At 49.5% G+C, this 20199-nt stretch overlaps 1 protein-coding gene across 2 annotated transcripts; it reads right to left on the bottom strand.

Annotated features, from left to right (window-relative positions):
* Positions 1-1629: 1629 nt before the first annotated feature.
* prr36b (proline rich 36b) lies at positions 1630-17721 on the bottom strand. Of its 2 annotated transcripts, none has more exons than XM_023836198.2 (5): positions 17434-17721; positions 11221-11818; positions 10759-10840; positions 6727-6884; positions 1630-6558 (listed from the first exon to the last, which is right to left on the bottom strand). In XM_023836198.2, exons 2-5 carry the CDS (start codon positions 11744-11746, stop codon positions 2756-2758), a joined length of 4569 nt encoding a protein of 1522 aa, XP_023691966.2. In that variant the 5' UTR covers positions 11747-11818; positions 17434-17721; the 3' UTR covers positions 1630-2755. The 2 variants fall into 2 exon arrangements, with proteins under 2 accessions (XP_023691966.2, XP_023691965.2); XM_023836197.2 differs by having other exon boundaries at positions 11221-11780.
* Between the last annotated feature and the right edge of the window lie 2478 nt (positions 17722-20199).

The raw sequence follows: 20199 nt of genomic DNA, 5'->3' as shown, positions 1-20199 counted from the left end.
ACCGCTGTCTGCGTCGCGGTTGACATTGAAGGAGGTCCCAGCTATGCCGACCCAGAAGCCTCTGCTCCTCCTTCAGCTTCAGCCTATCCAGCTCTAATCGTTCCTGTCTTTCTAATCCAGGGTTTCCTAACCCGGTCCGTGACCCGCAGCCAGTCCATGTTTTTGCTCCCTTGGCTTGGGGCTTCCTTGCTAGTGGAGCGTCACCGTATGTGGGATCACCTCGACCCACATGTGATTTCTGCGCCACCCTGTGGGATGTTCGAGATTACCTAATCTGAAAAAAATGCAGTAGCGTAGAGCTCGCCGCGTTCGGTCTGAAACCGGCTTCAGCCTATTAAGGACCATATAAGCCTGATTAAGGTAGGGTTGGAACGAAAACATTCTGGCAGGTGGGTCACCAGGAACAGGATTGAGAACCACTGCCTTAAACATGTCTACCACCTGTCGCACTAATATATCAACACCCTGATGCTGCTTCCTCTTTCATCAGATTCTTTTTTAAAGGGATGTAGTCCTTCAGGACTGTGGCCCTCAAGGACTAGAGCTCCTCAAACCGCCTATAGGGGGAAGGGAAGTACGAGGTTAAGCAGTGAGAAAGGAAAAGGGCAGAGGATGGGAATCCAATAAGAGGAGGACTTACAGAAGCTACAGGAAATTAGATATGAGACAACAGATGGCGAGCATCGATTGTCCTGGTCATTTTCCAAACAACATTAAAAGGGTCACAACAACATGAATAAACAACCAATCGGCCGACACTGACTGCACTCGCGCTGCTCTCATCTGACTGGACTTGAAGTAACTCGAAACATTGAAGGTGATGACTGTTCATGGCCAGAATGTCACTGAACGGAGGACAAAGGACACAAGCTAGGAGAGGATCTTCTTTATGCCGCAGCTTTTTGTCTTTGTTTGGGAGAAGACGTCTTGGTATTTATGACTGCTGGGGATATGGTGGCGATACGATAGATCCTGGGACATGCAAACATCGTATTTATTCATGGCTTGTATATATTAAATATGGAAATAGGTGGGGGGTAGCGTCACATCTCCGCGGCTGGGATTAGAGTGTGAGGTGGTCTGTGCCCCCCCCACCCCCCTACTTCATGGCCCGTGTTCCCAGCGATAGATTTCTGTCTCACTGCATCTCTACATCAGATGAGTTAGTAATGGAAACGATGGGTGACTATTGTACACAGTCATCACTCCTAATGGGCTTGTGACCTTAAATCGCACCTGAAATGAGTCTCAGTGAATTTTAGGGTTGCTTAGCAACCAGAGGCTTCATAGGGGAGGGAAGGACAAAGCAGAGAAGATGGCCAATTTTGGATTCCATGTATCAAGATGATGAAGGAAGGCAAGCAGAGAATGACTCAAACTGTATAAGTTATAGGGGACTGAAGGAGGGCAATCGCAGATTTCCACACATTTGCTCCCATTAATGTGGTTCCACCATGCTGGAAGATGTGTGGGTTACAGATACTGGAGACCAATAAAGGGATAAACGGACGTTCTCTCAATACTCTGGACTTACAGAATCCCAGTGTGTGTGGCAGCTCGGCAGACCAATCAGAGACGCACACGTGAGGGGGGGCACGAGGTACAGAAAAATGAAGACAAGGACAAGGGTTTTTTATACCAAGATTCTGCATTTAATACCATTTCACAGACCAGTTTAAGTTCCAATTGAAAATACCATTGCCTTTGAGTTCAGCCGCACGCGAACACAAATATCCTTGTCGTCACAGATTCAGGAAATCCTGCCATCATTCTACGCTGTTTCCTGAGATTTTGCGATCCAGCTTCATAGCAAAGTTTCCGGTTACTTAAATGTCTGAATTATATAAATTGCAAAATTACAAAGAGAACTTGCGCTGCGTGTCTGAAATGTGCCAGAAGTCCCAATACTTTTTAATGAAGCGTTCCAAGTTTTGAAATTACGTCGAGAAAACTTTAGGTAGTTTGGTCTGGTGATTCTGAAAAAGTAGCAAGGATAATGAAGCCTGGGGGGGGAACATTGAAAGGAGTCCGGGGACCTTTTAAAACCTGCTTTCCAGCAAATATGAATGATAAATATGGAGCCTTTCTATATACTGCAGAAACCTAAGATCCTAAAACTTGCCAGTTCAGCTTCCCTACACAACTAGAAATAAAACTGGCCATGGGGAAGAAAGGAGAGTTGTGCTAAAATTTTAGTCAAAGCTAAAACGGCATTGTTTTCGGAATCAGAAGAAATATAAGTAAAGATACTGATTCCCATAACCAGAAATGGGTAGACGAAGAAAAGACAGGCTTTCGAATCTCATAACATGGAACAGAAATAAAATAGACATACAAAAAAAAAACAACTTTGTTTGGTAAAAACAGTAGGATAATTACACAAAAGGTAGAGTCCATTCCGTTGTATTCTGCCCCCTCCCCAAAACAGTCCTTAAGTGCCCCTAACCACCCCTGAACCCTAACATAACAGACTGGTCAATCCATGCCAGTTTAGCTGATCAGATATGCAATAAGCCAAGAAGAATACAGACAAGTAATTGTAGTAGCTATTGAACGTAGAGAAGTTGAAACCATTGACTTAATTATGACCACAGTAGTAACATCACAGAAGTAGTGGCATGGATACATCTAGTAGATTAATCCCCTCATTTTCTTAAGCGCCACCTCTTACCTTCCCTGCCTCTACGACGTCTATCCCAGCAGCAGGAAGATTGAGGAACAAGGGGGCAGAAATAGGTGCATCACACAGGTGGAACTATACGTTACCTGCCAGCGCGTTATCTGTTTTATCACATATGGCAGTGAAATAAGGAGGCTGGGACTCAGAATCCTCTCCAGTGGTGTGGTGGTGGTGCGGGGAGAGGTGTCCGTCAGCCTCCAGCAGCCCTGTGGAGCTCAGGATGCCAGGAAATCCTATGTCGGACTTCCCTCTCAACAGATACTGCTCCTCATCTGGGTCGACCTCTTCCTCCTCTTCATCTTCCTCTTCCTTGTCATTCTCCTCATGATGACGTAGAGGCAGAAGAGCTACCGGGGAGCCTAGCTGATCATCTATATGTCCTGTGGCAGCAGACATGGTCAACTCCTGAACTAGACATGGATCCTTGGCGTCCTCAAGCAGCTGCTCCTCATTCTCCAGAGAAAAGAGACCTGGGCTTTTGCCACAACTTTCGGCTGTGGAGTGGGCATTGGATGTGGGACAGTCGAAGGCGTAGGAGGGTACAGAGGCAGCAGACTGAGGTGTCCCCCCATCCTCCTCCCCTGACTCGTCCAGTGCTGGTTGGTCCTTACCATCCAAGTTAGCGTTGTCAATAATGTGGGAGCTGGGGTCATTGATATGAATTTCCCCTTCATTGTCACTGGCCTCATCACCTGAAGAAGATTGTGAGGAGGGAGCTGAAGTGTGTGCAGTGGGAGGGTCGCCCATAACCTCATCAGCAGGGAGAGTCTCAGCTTCCTCTTCTTCACCTTCCACGTCCCCCTTTTCTAGGTGGATGCCGAGGTCCTGCTCAATGTCGGGTTGGGCTGGGGGTACAGGTGTGCGCTGCTTGTCCTCCGAGCGAGATTCCACGCCTGAGCTGCTGTCATAATCGGCAAGCTCTTCCGGTGTCCCTGTCTCGCTGCCGCTGCTGCAGTGAGCTACCTGCTGAGCACTTGGTTGGCACCCTGGCATCACAGGCCTAGAAACTTCATCCAGTGGGGATTTATCAGATGCCTGGAGGAGAGGCTCTTCCTTTCGTAATGTGTCTCCAAGATCTAGCCAAGCAGGCTGGGCAGGTAGCACAGGCTCAAGTGACTGGTCCAGTGGTTGGCTGGCTGCTATTAGGGGTAGTTGGTCCCATGGTCCTGAGGAGACAGGGGGCAGTGACGGGGTCAGATTTAAGTTATATAGGCAGTGTTCCCCCTCAGCATGGTCATCCTCTACAACATTCTCATAGCTCTCCACTCCGCCTTCTGTGACAACCTCACTGGCCATCTCTACATCTTCATCCTCTTCCTCATCTTCATGTGGTACCCCTCGGCGGTCTTCTGCTCGTTCACACCCTACATCCATGTCATCCTGTTGATCTGCTTCCTCCTCCTCCTCCTCCTCCTCCTCCTCCTCCTCATCATCATCCTCTTCCTCTTCATGTTTTTCTGGAGTTTCTTGCAGAGAATTATAGCGGTGAGCCACAGAACATACAACTGCACCCTCTTCCTCCTTCAGGTTGGTCTCACCCAGGATGCATGCGCCATCCACATCCTCAGGCAAGATAGCTATATCCTGCTCTAGTGTCTTTACGTGACTCTTACTTAGGTCTTCATTGCCCATATCCACTGTCGAGGGACTCTGAGAACTTACACAGCTAATCAGGTCAACAGACTTAGCTGGGAACTCCTCCATCTGCCAGCTACTGCTCATCTCTGACATTTGCAGACTAAACTGTGCTTCTTCTGTCTCTTCCTCTTCCATAAGAGGAATCTGTGGTGTGGAATCATTATGCTGAGATAGGGTATCTATCAGCTTATCTTCCATTTCCATCAAGCTGGCCTTCTCCTGGTTACTGGTTCTCTCTAGAGCCCCTAGCAAGTCAGGGGTACTCAGTATCTGGGTAACGTGGTCATTCACATTTGTACCATCTATAACTGGGTTTGAGAGACCCTGGACTGCTGTGCAGCTGGTCAGATTGGTAAACTCTGTTAGGTATTCCGCAATAGGCTGGCTCTTTCTCTCCAACTCCTGTGTATCATTTTCCTCTTCCTCTCTTCTCTTTTCCACGGTGATATCTGGCAGTAGTTCTGAATGATGAGATGGGGCATCAAATATTTCACATTCCTTCCCCATCACCCTGGCTTCCATCGAACTCAAGGTTCTCTCTGTAGTCTCCAGCAAGTCGAAAGTGCTGTGATGCTGTACTTCCTGCTGACTGCCCTTCACATAATCATCATCTTCATCATCATTGCTATCATCATCCTCACCATCATCATCATGAACATCATCAGCATCAAGCTCTAAATCTGTCCTCATTGGACCCTGGAATCCTGAGCAGTTGGTCTCAGCTGGGAACTTCTCCATGGGCAGACTACTGCATACCTCCGGCAGCTGCAAACTGAATTCCACCTCCTGCTCAACCCGCTGCTTCTCTTCCTTCTTCTCCTCCACCTGCTGCTGCTCCGTTTCCTGCTCCTCCTCCGATTGATGCTTCTCTTCCTTCTTCTCCTCCACCTGCTGCTGCTCCTTTTCCTGCTCCTCCTCCGATTGATGCTTCTCCTCCTCGTCCTCCTCCTGTTCCTCTTCTTCCTGCTGCTTCTCCTGCTGTTCCTTCTCCTCCCACTGCTTCTCTTCCTCTTCATCTTCCTCCTCCTCCTCCTCCTGTTCTCCATCCTCCTTCTCCAGCTGCATCACACAGGTATGTTGAGTGATTCTTGAGTTGTAGGTTGTATCACCTGTGGATTCACTGTCTTTCCCCATAAGACTAACCTCTTCCTGGTCGTCCAGTGTTGCCGTTTCCTCCAAGAACACAGATGGATCCTTCATTAGCTCCTCCTGGTGGCCATTTATGTCTTTAGCGTCTAGATCTAAGTCATCTGACTTGAGAAAGTTCTCCATTGTCTGGGGCATGCTCATGTCAGACAACTGGATACCACACTCCTTTTTCTTATGCTTTTCATCCTCATCATCTTTCTCTTCATATTCTTCATCTTCATCATTGTCTACATTGATCTCCTCATCTGCTTTCTCCACAGCCACCTCAGTTTCTCCGATAGGAGAGATCATTGCAAGCTGATCTATGGAAGCAGACACCTGTGGTGTTGATTCAACATGAGGCTGAATTTTTGGTTCATATTCTACTGAGTCCTCTGCGGTTGTCATGGGTGGCTGGTCCTTGGAGGAGGTGTCATCATGAGCGATTACAGGTTCCACAACAGGGGAGGCACTTTGTGCCTGTAAAGACAAAGGAGCAGGGGTTGAGGATGGAGGTGACTGCGCCAAAGGAGCCACTTCGGGCTCTGAGAGGACAACCAAGTCTTGGGAATCCTCCATCCTGGGAGTGGAGACACTGGCCACCTTTGTTTCTTCTTGTGCAAGGTCAGCAGCCTGGGGCAGCAGTTCTACTGCCTCTTCCATTTGGAGAGCACGACCCACATTTGGTTCGGCCGTCGGCGCCTGAGAAGCTGTTGCCGCGGTGTCAGAAACAGAAGCAGCAGAAGCTTTCTGAAGCAGGTTCTCCTCAGCTTGCTCCTCAGCAGCACTGACAGGCGGCGTGGGTTTAGGGGCGCGTTTCACAGGCATTGGCGTGCTGCTCCCCACTGCCTTCTTGGGACTGGCAGACTTGCCGACACCAGGCTTGGATCCAGCGGGTCGGGGGCTTGTGGAAGCTTTGACCTCCTGGGGTTTTGGACGTGTGGGCTTTGAGTCAGCTGGCTTTGTGCTGGAGACGGGGCGCTTGTTTGGAGCGTCAGACTTGGAGGCTGATACTGGCTTAGGAGACTCGCTCTTGGAAGTCTTGGCTGCTGACGGACGACCAGGGGACTCTGTCGGTTTCTTGGCCACAGTGGACGTCGATCGGCTAACATCTACAGAAAACAGTCCATGTCAGGGACAGTGCATGTTCTGCCTTTTAACCAAAATAAATAATATACCCCTAATTGAGTAATTAAACGGTGTCTGAATTAACAATCCCTGTAGTGCCTTTTTTTGCAAAGGGGAATGTAATACAGCCGATGCCAAAAGAGTTTGGGTACCTTTCTTTGCAGGAGTTGGGGGTTTGGGAGACTGTGTTGTGGAGGCTTTACCAGCAGAGGGCACTGAAGTCTTGACAGGACCTGGTCGAGCTGATGAGGAAGCTAGTTTCCCTGCTGAGGCTGCAGGTGCAGGCCGGGGCGGAGGACCGGCGGCTGGTCTGGAGGGGGGAGACAAAAGGGACAGACTAAGACCTTGCAGACTGTCTGCGCCTTCCTCTGACATTTAGCCGAAACGATTTAGGGAAATTTCACAAAGAACTAGGGATGAGTGCGCACACCCAGAGGGGCCGTCACGTGCCCTGGTCAGTAACCCTCTCTCCTTGCCCCATTCGTTTTTCCAGTTCTCCCACAGAACTGTCAACTCATTAGCAATAAGCCATGCCTCAGATCCCTTCTGGACTTCCCCTAGAGCAGCACAGCTGAGCAGATGGGGGCGGGGCTGGGCAATGTGCTTGTGATCGGAAGGTCACCGGTTCCAGTTCCGGCCTCAGCAAAATAGCCACATCTCAGTGGGGCCCTTAAGCAAGGCCCTTGCCCCCCCCCCCAAAAAAAAGCTCCAGGGACGCCAGATAAATAGCTGATCCTGCCCTCAGACCCAAAGCTTTGCTCTTAGCTCTATATATTTGTGTTTGTCTCTCAAAGGACAGCAAGACAGGATATGCAAAAAGAGCGACCTTCCAGTGATCCCGAACTCAGGCAAACGGCAAATAAAGCGTAATTGTCATTAATGGGAGCAGCATGGATGCCGCCCCCCAGCCTGGGTGACTTCCCTAATTGCCCCACTAGTGGGCCTCATCCGTCACAGGCTACCTGGCAGCTTGGGGTCTCCTCACACACTTACCCACATAACACCCGCAGCGAACAAACACAAATTTACCATCATCATAAAAAATGCCCTATTATTCATTCTTTTTGGTTAAACTCAAGCATGAGCAAGAACGGGCACATTACAGGATATCAGATTCTTACGGTTTAGTCATTTCTGGCAGCTTAGGCTATTATTTACAGGGATGACTCAGTTGACATGGGACAACTGGTAGATTAATCCAATGGGCAGGGTGAGCTGTGGGAGCTGGTAAACGGCAGGATGAGACCTGAGCAGGGTGTGAGTTACACCCCCCCAAAATGCGTACCTCTCCAGGACTCTGGAACCCGCGAACCGCGCCCAACTATGGGCTGGATCGAGAAAGGCTGGTATGAAGGGAGGGTTATATGCCAGACAGATGGCACGGGTGGTAAGATATTCACGTCAAGGCTCTTCAAATCCGGCCCTGGAGGCTGAAGGCTTTTCAGGCTTGTGTTTAATCCAGCTGTCCCTAAAGACCTCCCTAGTTTATGCCCAGTACCACACATAGGTGACCTAGATCTATCAAGAATGGAAGTTCACAAAAAATGACCAGTGCATAGCACCAAATTTGGAATTGAAGTTTCCAGTTGCCATTTTCCATCCATCTATTTTCTGTAACTGCTTGTCGTATTCATGGTTGGGGGGGGGTGGGGGTACAGAGGCTATGGGTACAAGGCAGGGAATGACCCAGAATGGGGCGCCAACCCATCGCAGGGCACACTCACACACCATTCACTTACACACACCCATGGACAATTTGGTGACTCCAATTAACCTCTGCATGTTTTTGGACTGGGGGGGGGGGAATCAGAGCAGTTGGAGAACATGCTATCTCCACAAACATCGAGCCATGGCAGAGACTCGAACCCTGATCCCTAGATCCCTTGTACATTCAGCTTTCAGGTGTCCCAGTAGAGCTTAATGCCTTGCAACACTCCTGTCCCAGAGGTGAAAGGCAGCAGTGTGAACCACCACATCACCATGCTGCCCCAGCTGACTTGTTAAAAGAATTAATTAAACTCACTATCATTCCAGCGCTTGTCTGTTGGAATGTCTGTTAGAGTTGGGCACAAGTGCAATGAATGATCCAGAAAATCAATAAACCAAAACAGATACGGCACAGCCGGTATTATAAGATTTTACATTAGTTCGTGGGATGGTGAGAAAATATATTTAAAAAAAAAATTTTAACTGCATCTTCCAGAACGCTGGGAGAAGCGCTGCAGCCCTTCAGCACCGCAGGAATTCGGCTACGTTTCATGGGCTTCCCTGTGCGGTTGAACGTTACAGCCGCTCCTCCTGTTGCCAGACCACAAGGAAGCAGCTGCGAATCCGCACACATGGGGAATTTCAATCCTGCGCTCCCAAGGAAATGCCAGCCGACCAATGGAGAGGCCGGGAGGGTCCTGACTAATCTCTGGATGGGAATGCTAATTGTGTTGCTTCGGTAAATATCTCAGCGTGGGTCTCCCCCTGCGGCACACCAGTCGAAGAATCAGGCAACCTACAGTAGAGATCTTCGCATAGTTTGGTACTGCGCCATGTCAACCAGCTATAGCCAAAAGGCCCAGAGAATGCAAAGTGGGCTGTCTGGCTTTGGGTGGGTAAGACGTCCGGGTGCCTCTCATTGATCTGTTGACATGCCTACTTTCAGCGTCGCCAAGAGCCAAGAGTGTCGTTGCCACCTAGCCAGTTGTCATGGGTGCCAACCTGAAGCAACTGACAAGTGGGGAAAAATCTATATTTTTCAACACCAAATGTGAACCATACTGAATGGTATTTCAGATGCTTTTGAAATACTTAAGTTGTTCACTTGAGTGCCAAATTTCTATGGTGGGAAAGTACAAATTTAAGATTCCACAGTCCGTGAAGTCACATCCAAGTGCAGTTAGCTTTTCCGTGAGTGTCAGGCATGCTCCGATTTTATATGGCACTTTGGGGACGGACAACCGCACCGTTTGAAAATGCTGCTCGAGGCGCCCCATCCGATTGGAACTTTGCTAACCGTACAGTCAGGGGCGGATTAACGCACAGGCTAGATATGGCTTAAGCCTAGGGGCCCCACGTGTGCCAGCCTGCAAGGGGGCCCCCATTGGCGCGGAGGGGGGTGGGGTTGGGGGGCCCACAGACGACTGTAGCCTAGGGGCCTCTGTGCACCTTAATCCGCCCCTGCGTACAGTAGGTTCATATCTGCAGCCTTTAAGGCTCACAGATGGACGGAGAACCCCAAAAGAGTGTCGCTCACTTTAGAAACGTACTGAAAGGACATGGAGAATGTGGCAGCGGGCGAGATGATTCAGGAGCAAGGAACACGGCGGAAATTTAAAGAGGCAGCATACAATTTAAACACAATATGAAGGTTGTGCATTTCTGGAAGTAGTGAGGAAAAGTGCCGGCAGATGCGCACGGAGAGCAAGAAAGAAACAGAAGCTTTAAGTGGGAAATACAGGAGGCTGCGGTGGGTTTGCATGGATAAATAGCAGATGCTTCAAACACACGGTCGCCATTTTGAAAGATGTCCATGAAAGAAAGATCTCAGGGACTGTCAGCAGAACAAAGCAGGAAGGACTGAGGTATCAACAGCAAGTTCCACGTGGGCCTGCAGACCAGATCCTGTAGAGAGCGGTGGCCCCCCTTGGCAGAGATGATGAGGAAGCTTCTTTTCAGAGAGCACGCAGCACAGAACATCTTTGTCCTGAATCAGGCTTGAGGGATGAGTTGTCTACTGCGCCCAGATACTTGTCAAATATCCTGTGGCCTCTCCCAGGTCTGTGCTGGCAGAAGGAACCGCGGCTGGACTGCAGGTCCTCCGGATTAAAGCTCACACACGTCAGTCGTTGGGTTTGACTACGAAATTGGTCTCGATCCAGGCATCAGCATGTGACCTCCTTTGTGAAATTGAAGATATGTTCCTTATGAACACTGCTTTGTTCCTTATGAACATATCTTAGACTTTGTATTAATTTAGTGCAGAGTCATTCAACAGGATCATTCCTGACATAACATTTAAATAATTACTTTCAAATGAAGCTATTGAATGAAGTCATGAAAAACATCATGGCATTTATAGTGTTAGAAGCTAAACGGCAGCATCATACATGTGCAGCATCATACATGTGAATATGACGTTCCATCCTCCTTAAGAGCCACTCAGGAAAAACCACACTGACGACCTGCTGGCCTACCTGGTAGCCATGGAGACCGCCGGCTTATCGGGTTTGGCTCCGGTGCTGGATTTGGCGGGAGCCGCCGAGGTTGGTCTGGGAGCTGGGTGACAGACGGGGGGGGGGGTTGGGGGGGGGGTGTGCAAGCGATGACATTAAGAGGAATGACGAATGACAGTGAAATGGAGATATGAGGTGAAAATGAGCGACAGGAAAAAAGAGAGATGCAGAGAAATAAGGAGAAGAGAGGCTACTGTGAACATTCCTGTTCTCTTTATACGATTTATAAGTATGTGGCAGAGAGCTGTAGCCCTCAAAGCTAAAGGGTTTCAGATAGCAGGTTGCTTAATACTACAGGGTTTCAATCTCATTTAAGCGGCTGTCACAGCGATGTGAGAACAGCGTTACAGTTGCGCTCTGGGGATTGTTCTCACAGAATGCGAGCATATGGGCACGAGGCGGATGCAGCAGACAGCGCATTACCTGCGGTTTTGGGCTTCGCTTTCGCATCATTACTTGTCACAGCTGCCGCTTTCTTCTTTGGCGATGGCGTGCCGGCCGCGCCGGGAGCGGAGGTGGGTCTGGCAGCTGCTGGCTTCTTTTCCGCCGGTTTGGTCGGACTGACGGACTTCTTGGTGGGTGCTGGCGCCGGGGCCAGTTTCTTCTTCTCCGGTGCTGGGGGGGCGGTTTTTTTCAGCACCCCATTTGACGCTGGCTGCTTCTGGATGCCGTTGAGCACGCGGTTCGGCGCCGGGCTGGGCCGGGGAGACGTTACACTGGCCTTTGTGCTGGTGACGACGTTGGTGGGGCCCTTCGCTCTGGTGGGGCCCTTCGCTTTGGCCTTCGTGTCTCCAGATTTGGCGCTCTTCGTCTTATCACCCGGGGGCTTACCTTCCCCCGCAGACTTCTTCACCTCGGGGGGTGCGGCTGGCTCCTCGCACACAGGCCCCGCCCCTTCCCTCGCATCCATGGGTTCCATGGCTGCCGTGGCAACCCCATCCGGTTTCATCTCCCCTCTGGTGTGGATTTCCGAGACGTCAAGCCTGAGAAGCCAAGAACACGACAGGCGGAGTCAGTCGACCTAAAAGCACAGAAAAACAGTTAGGAATCACCTGGGAAAAAAAAAAAAACACGGAAACACCCAAAATTCCCAAGACTGTCTGCACTGAACGGAACAGAAAAATGAGGGCAAAAATCTGCGGTAATAATTAGCCGCCAAGCCACCATTAGCACACTGGGCTAATTCATGAACCACTTTAACATCCTCTGAAAACATGCACGAGGAGGCAAGAGAGTGCCCCCTTCTGACCTTGCTCCATTTAGGCTGATCCCAACAAGCAGAGTTAGTATGGAACTGAACAGACTCGCAGGCCAATCGACAGCCGACGCAGCCACAAAGTGCGCTTGTGTCAGCGGCTGCACTGAACTTCCAGCACAAGGCTCACAATAAACAACGTTGTTCCTCATCCACCCTCTAGTGCCAATGGCCACAGCTTGGCCTTGTCTGGCCGCTCCCTCTATGTGCTAAACTCACTAATTATCTCCGGACAGAGGGGAAGTTGACAACATTCTGTGCCGCGATCAAGAGTCTGATCCATTTGTAAACGTAAACAGCTCTTTAATGGCAATTCTAGATCAACGCGTCTGGTCTCCCGAAATTCTATCTCCCCGAGCCGCCGGCCTCGGGTGCGAACGGGAGGTCGGAACGCGGCCGCCGCCTGACGCTCACCAGCCAAAGGAAATTGGAAGGCATCCCGGCAACCAGTCAGGTGGGCGAGGGTAGTGGGGGGGGCATGCATCTGTGAGAACAAAGGACGGCTGTTTCTGAAATTTTGTTTAGAGCTGCATAGAAGAGGAGGGAACGTGTCAGAAAGGGCGGCCAGGCAGCACCAATCACTGTCTCTACATGGGCCAGTGGGCGGGGCCCAGGATCAACAAGCGCCTGGCCTGAGGGCGGTGAAGTACTGGGAAAGGAAGGTAAAGTTTGAGGGGGGAAAAGACAGAGAATGACTGAGGTCCCCTTTTTGAAATCCAGAGTCTGCTGAAACTTGCATACCAAATACAAACGTGCGAATGGACACGCAAAGGGAAAGGCGAAGGGAGATGATTCAGAGAGACAGCTCTGCACCGCACACACACGCACACACGCACACACGCACACACACACACGCCTCCTTGTTCTTTGGGGTCCTCAGGGTGTCCTATTAATAGCGGGCTTGGGGGGGGGGGGGTCTGCTCATGAACTCATCATTCACACTCTCTGAGATCCTTCCTTACGAGCCCATATGTGTCAGAGAGCCATTCGCTTTGGCTACATGTCAGTGAGGCACAAAAACACCTTCAGACCAGTTAGTCATGCTGCCTTGGGGGGGGGGGGGGTCCGTATGCAGTGGGGGGGTGGTACCAAAAAACCTTTTTCTTTATTAATGTCACTCTACATCATCTTCTACGTGCCCTGATAACATAGTGTGTTTGTGTGCGGGTCAGAGGTCATGGAAGGGGTTACACACAGGTGTATAAATGGAACCCTAGTTTAACATTCCGCTCACTGCACCAGGAACCGCTTTGCAGCTGCCTCCTGTTGCAGACTTTTCCTTTAATGCAGCTTCACTGCACAGTGCAGTCACTGGAGCTCACAGACGCCCTCATGCGCGGCCACACACCGTGCAGCCAGACTCTCGTGGACCCGTATCCCAGGTTACGGACCAGAAGCGGTCGGGCAGGGCCTCTGCTTCCGGGGATACGGATGGAAAAGCATAGCCCGTCGCTGAGACCGGCTCTTTGACCACGGCACCACCTGCTGTCCCACGAGACTCTGCCCACAGACAGCTTATCAGAGAGGCCATTACAGAGTGGATGACTGCATAAAGGGGGTCTGCCCCTATTGAGAGCAGGGACTGAGGGCCATTGTTCCGGCGGGTGGCCCAGCCTTGACATTGGGTGGGGGGGGTTGAAAAAAAATGGGCGGAGACCCAGGCGCATGACAACGATCCCCACCCGAAAAAAAATTCCAAACTATAATCACACATTGTAGAACACTCTTGCCTAGGAGCTGTCTGTTGCAGTGAGGTGCACAAAAACTGATTCCGAACAAAGATGGAAAAAAAAAATAAATACCACACACACACACCCAAGGAGTCCAGAGAGTGGCAGGGGAATCCAGGAGGTGGTGCACCTCCAGGGGGCGCCCACGGGACAGGAGTCCGGAGGCCTCTCACATGTCACACATAGCTGGATTCTTACAGCGGTTTTGCTGATGCTCTCGTCCATTTGCAATGAACATAATGCATTAAAATGACACTAACAATAACAGAGACGAAATCAGCATTGACACGCCCCCCCCCCCAGGTCCAGATAGAAGCCAGAAAAAGGACATTTATATGCATTTATTCAGCAGACCTTTTTTGTCCAAAGCAACAAACAAGCGAGCTTGGGGACAGAGAGGACCAGCCAGCATCCAGCCTCAGGCGGTCGAGATTAAGGGTCCTGCTTAAAAGGCCACTGGCAATATGATTATTGGTTGCATGATTCGAATCCAAAACCTGAAACTGAGCTACACATTTGCCATCGCAGTCAAACCCCGAGAAGCTTGCGGCCCTCGACCGACACACTCCTCTGCTGTACAGCCACAGGTAGTGCCCTCGGGGCAGTCCCCCCCCCCCCAAAACCACAAGAGACACGGGGATTAACGCATGACAGAGCTCGTTAACCCTGGACAAAGGCTGACAATAATCCCACACGATCAGCTTGTCCTCCACCCCGGGTGCACGGAGAGCTCGAGAGGAGAGGGGGCACGATAAGTGACAACGTTTATTTTTAATCCCCTCGGAAATGTGTCCGCTCACCCTCCGGGGTGTCCCACCTTGAGGTGGCAACACGTGGGACAGGGGTGATGAGGGGGCAGCAAAACAGAGACAGAGTAACTGTCCTACCATAAAGTGGGGGTAACAGAAGGAATGGGGGGGTGGGGGGGGGGGGGGTGGCATAGAGGGTAACTTGAGAAGAAAACTGCCCCCCCCTGCACTTTGACTGCTGTCTGCCAAATGAAGAGACCTGCCCTGGGGCCCACACTGGACCGAGGACACGAGCAGCTGGTGTGGCGGCTACAGGGAAAGCCAAATCCACCAGTCCACACCAGCTGGGGCGTGGCCGAGCGGGGCTGACATCATCTGGATCGGGCAGAAGCCGGAACAGACACACACAGGCACGCACGCAGTCTGCAACTGCAGATCGAGGGTGGATTACCCACTTTAGGAGAAACCTAATCCTTTGTAGGTTTAGCCCTAGTGAAAGTGGAGTCCTTTCATAATGACCACTGCACCTGCTACTGGCACAGAACAGCCAACACGTTATATTCAAAGCAGCTTGCGGGGATTATTAATTTATATTAAGGTGTGTAATTTTTAATATTCACTGAAGTATCTCCAGTGCAAAAGATCAATGACAGCTTGATCCTGGAATTTAAACCTATAGTGCAGCCTCTCTCTAACAATAAGAAATGAAGAAAATCAGTTTCTACATATCGCTTTGTGTTGCTATTTTCGCAGAGATGCCTACGTAGATTCCCTGGATATAAATCATACAAAGTATAAGTGCCAGGACAAATATTTTGCGGTGATTATATAAAAGGCTAATAATATAATATTTTGTGGCTTAGTTACACTGTAGAGAATCGCAGATGAATTAATAACACTTCATTGATGAGTCAAGCTTACAGAATACTGAAAGGCATTCTGAAACAGAGAGCTGTTATAGCCGGGGCTGAAGAGAAAGACTAAAACAAAGGCGAAGTGCATCGACAAAAAGGGGAAATAAACGTGACAGCCCAATCTAACGACAGCTGTAAATGCAAGCTACCACCGAGAGCTGACAAATAACCAGTGGGCCTACATTAAACGAGGAAATGGTGCCAACTTTATCTTCTTCTGCAAGTCGACTTCTACATCGGATCCCCGTTGCACGCATTATGCAATGACACAAATATGCCTCAGGAAATTTATTAGCAGAGGTATATCCGGACGGAATTAGTAACTGGAATCAGAACATGTTTGTTCCCCGTTGAGGGAAAACGCGGCGCTCCGCTTTCAAGTTCAGCGCGATTTCGGGAAGCGATGAATACTGCGTGCGGCATGCAGAGTCACCAAAGTGATCACAAAGGACATCGCTCTAGCGAAGCCACCCCATCCCCCCGCCCCCGATCATCACCACTGATTGTATATACCTTCTCATTTTGTCCACCTCAGAGAAATAATGCGCTGTACTACGCATCATGACTTAATCGCCGAACATTAAAAAAATAAAACAATTATACCGAGTAATATACATGATGATACTTCTCCGGCAACACGCTATCCTTCTGGTGGGATATTCAAATACCGTACTGCATTGTAACCAAGCATCTGCTAAAGTTTCTCGTAGCAAGGCAGTCTGCCACAGGGGAGAGAAAAAAACGAAGCGTCAGACACTCATTTTGACTGTCATCAATAACTCGGCATCTCTCGACCGCGAACCGGGGGTCGTATGTTTTATTGTCTGAACGGCAAATGGGGGAATTCAAGAGCCGGCTGCATTGCCTTTGCTAAAAAAAAAATGTTAATGCACGTGCTCGACTTGCCGGGTCTAATTAAGGATGGTTTCTATTGTCCAGTCAGCTACAGATGAACCAGACAATGCAACAGTTTCAAATAATCACTTCCCCATCTTTGCATTCGCCAGTTTTAAATACATTTACATACATAATATCAGAATTTCATCTCCAGTGCGATCCTTTATCCGGTTTTTTTTTTTGTCGCTTAAAAGCATTAGGCTGTAACTTGTGGAATACCTTCCTCTGTCCTCATAAAATTGGGTTTATAGCACCAGAAAACCCGTGAACGACCGAATGTTCACTGCTAAATTATCCATCGTTCGCTACAGGGGGTTTAATGGAGTGTTCCACAATGATCAACTAGCTGCACGAACAATGGGCTCGGGTTATGAAAGGGAGAAATAAGAAAAGTTTATCATGAGACCAATTTCAAACTATTTTAAAAATTATTATATATGTGCACGCTTACTGAACAGCATGTTATGACCCATTTCCACTTAAACGCCAATATAATTAATCCGCTTTAAATGTCTGAGTTACTGATCAATTTCAGCCTCCACCCGCTCCTGCCACCGCCCATTCTCCCACCATTTCGCCTCAAGGCGAGCTCCACATCTCTTTTGGGTTATGTTAGAATGAATTTCGCGCAATCCTTTGTTTTATATATCGAAAGGGACACTGACAACTTCAATGGAAGCCGGTTTACCGTACACTTTGCCCGCAGAGACGTACACCGCAGTTTGCGATGGAGTTACTAATGAAATACACGGCACGTTCGTTTTCTTACTCCAAGCTCTCCGCGGGATGTAGAAGTGTTTTGCATTTCAATGTTGGACTAATTTGCATGGCGCCGCAGCAATAGTGTGTAAAGTCATCAAAGGTTACTTGTTACTATTTTATAAATCTACAACTGTACTATTCAACCGGCTAAATATTCCCAGTTATTGAATACGTTGCGTAGCTAGCCTTTTGCGAAAAGTGGTGACAAAAACTACTGACAGATAACGACACTGAAATTGGCTTATATAATATATATTTATAAACAAATACACACATATATACACATATACAGAGACTTGCTTAAATCAATTATACGGTTACCAACTTGCCTTAGCAATATCGAAGTACTGTTCCTCCAGCAACGCCCCGATCCGGCTTCTATTCTTCTCCCGTATCCTTTCACAGGATGACTGTTGTGCGAGTTAGCAGATGGAAAAAAGAAATTCCTAATAAGTCGAAGGAATCGTCAGATTGCTCAGTGCTTAAAGGGTCAAGAATCTTCTGCGCTGCTGTGTGCCCCAAACTAACATTGATCACCGCACAGCAGACAATGCCCACTCCCCGGGCCGGACAGACGGACACTCAGGGCGGAATTTACCACGGCTGACAGCGGGGGTGATTTCGCACACAGACAATGGTCAAGGAACGTCAATTTCTGCAGCCTCCACCAATCACGGCGCGCACCGAGATTTATGCAAATGAACGATGATGTCATTTTCCGGGCAGCCCCGCCCCCCCCGTTCTCTCCCCACGCCGACATCCAACACCTTTCCTCCTTTCCCCCTCCTCTTTCCCCGCCCACCTCTCCCTTCTCAGCCACACACAGAAACCTCCCGCAGGCTTTCTTAGCTGTGTGCTCGTCCTACTACAATAGGTTGGCACCGAGACGTACCAAATGCCCCGGAGAACGAGGGAGAACGAAAGCTTCACACCAGTTTTTTCCCCCCTTCAGTTAATTTAACATAACTGAAACATTTGTAATGAATTATTACAGAATTATACGCCTCGTTTTTTTTTTATCTTGATTAATTGCAACACAACATCATTCTTTCCTGTGTAGGTGGATGAGCTCCAGTCAGCATCTTGGTACATTAATGTGGGGATGACAGTGGGGTAAGTCTGTACCCCGCAGATGTTTGGTTCTCCCAGTCTAGACAGAATGAAATAAAAAGAAAAGATGGAGAGGGGGACTCAGCAGGCAAGTTAGTCAGAAAGATAGGAAGGGAGCTGATGAGACAGACGACAGTGGCACACTGTATTTACTGTAAGTCGCCTCTTTAAGTCGATAAGTCTGTCTGTAGACTGGGCAGAGAGGAGGGGGCCGCAAGGACGTATTAAGAAAGTATGGAAGAACATGAGAAAATCAAAAAGGGAGAATTGGAGAGGGCCACGTGGGGGGTGGGCTGGCTGCGGGTGTGTTAGTGAAAAAGGCACAAGCACAGTCTCAGTCTCAGTCTCGCCGCCTTTGTTTTTGCATGTGTCTGGCTGCAGCGTTTTGCACGTCTTGTCGCTAATCGCTTTGGGCTCGAATCCAGACAGGCATCACTGTTGAAGCGGCACATGGTGCCAGCGGCCTGCCACCCTTATCAGCAGCCGTTAGCGCTGGGCGTTAGCGCTGGGCGTTAGCACTGGGCACTGACACAGACCAGACCCATCCGGCTTCATTGGAGAAAAAATTTGATACATTTTAAAGTTAGCTAATGGTATCAGAAAGGCAGCACAAATGTAGGGTCCCCCCCCCCCTCACATCACCAACTTACCCATCATCCTCTAGGACAGACAGAAATGGACATTTTGTAAGGATAGAGCGTGACAGTATTGTTTCATCATGATGTGTTGATGTTCCTGGGTGGATAAGCGAAGGTCTCGGGGGGAACACAGGTTGCAGAGCGTGATAAGCTCTGTGTTCTCCTGCGACTGCATGCCAGGCTTGGGGGGGGGGGGGTGGGGAGAGATGTGGGTGCGGCTTCCCCAGTCTCCGGCTTCTGATCCGCGGCTGCATTGTTTAGTGATGGCATTCGTGTGGTTCCTAGTCTAAAAGAATAAAAACATAAAACCTGGCCTGCCCATCTGAAGTGCTTTGTTCCTCTGGGGGGGTCAGAGGTGCACCGGCGTAACACATAAACAGGGAGAAGAGCAGAAGCAGGGGAAGACAGACAGCGCATAAACACGGGAGAGCACACGTGGATGTGTGCATGCATGCAGACCCACACGGACACGGACCCCTGAACGGTCTCGGCCAGTGACACTTGTGCAGTCACTCGCAGACACACTGATACACACAGGTGCTCTCGTATACACACAGACACCCATGTAAACAGACGCTCACAGGCACACAAAGACCCACGGACGCAGAGAGACTCGTGCAGAGACTTACAGACTCAGAGACCTGCATTTAGGTGGAACAGGAGTAGGACGTCATGGAAGGCGCTGAATGTCTTGGCATGGGGGCATGCAAGACATAACAATGAGAGGAAATTTGGGTCCAAAACAGCTCAGCGAGTGGAAGCAGGAAGGGGCCGGACAAATCTGCCACTCAGACCACCCAGTTATTAGACTCTTTGTGCTCTGCCCCAACACCCCCCTCCCGCCCCAACACCCCCCTCCCCCCCATCCCTGGTTACTGATGCAGAGACGGAAGCTGTTAACAAAAAGATCCAACGTTCGTGTCGCACAGAGGCAGGACTCGCTGATGTTAGCCTCTGATACTGAGCCTTATCTCACAAAATACGACATGTCAATTTAACCAGTCAATGTACAGGCCCAAGGCTCACAGAAAACAGAGCGAGTCTCTGTGGAATATTCCGGCACCTCACATGGCAGTGGCGTATGGTTCTTGTGCTGCCTTATGGTTCTTGTGCTGCCTTATGGTTCTTGTGCTGCCTTATGTAAGTGATCTGCCGGCTTGAGAGGCGAACTGGACCGCAGCTCTTGGAGCAGTCAGGGAAGACTCACTAAATAAAAACTGTCCATATTACCTCCATTTGTCTGAGAAAGCTTAGGGTTAGTGTTGTGCACACGTGTGTCTGAATGTTAAAAAAGTGTCAGTATTGAAGGTGTAAGATTTTTTTTCCCCCAGTCTGTTTTGTAAAGTT

This window comes from Paramormyrops kingsleyae, chromosome 22 (genome assembly GCF_048594095.1).
Source record: "Paramormyrops kingsleyae isolate MSU_618 chromosome 22, PKINGS_0.4, whole genome shotgun sequence".
NCBI classification, from domain to species: domain Eukaryota; kingdom Metazoa; phylum Chordata; class Actinopteri; order Osteoglossiformes; family Mormyridae; genus Paramormyrops; species Paramormyrops kingsleyae.
The sequence above is the reverse complement of the archived record's forward strand: the minus strand, read 5'-3'. Positions and strand labels throughout refer to the sequence as shown.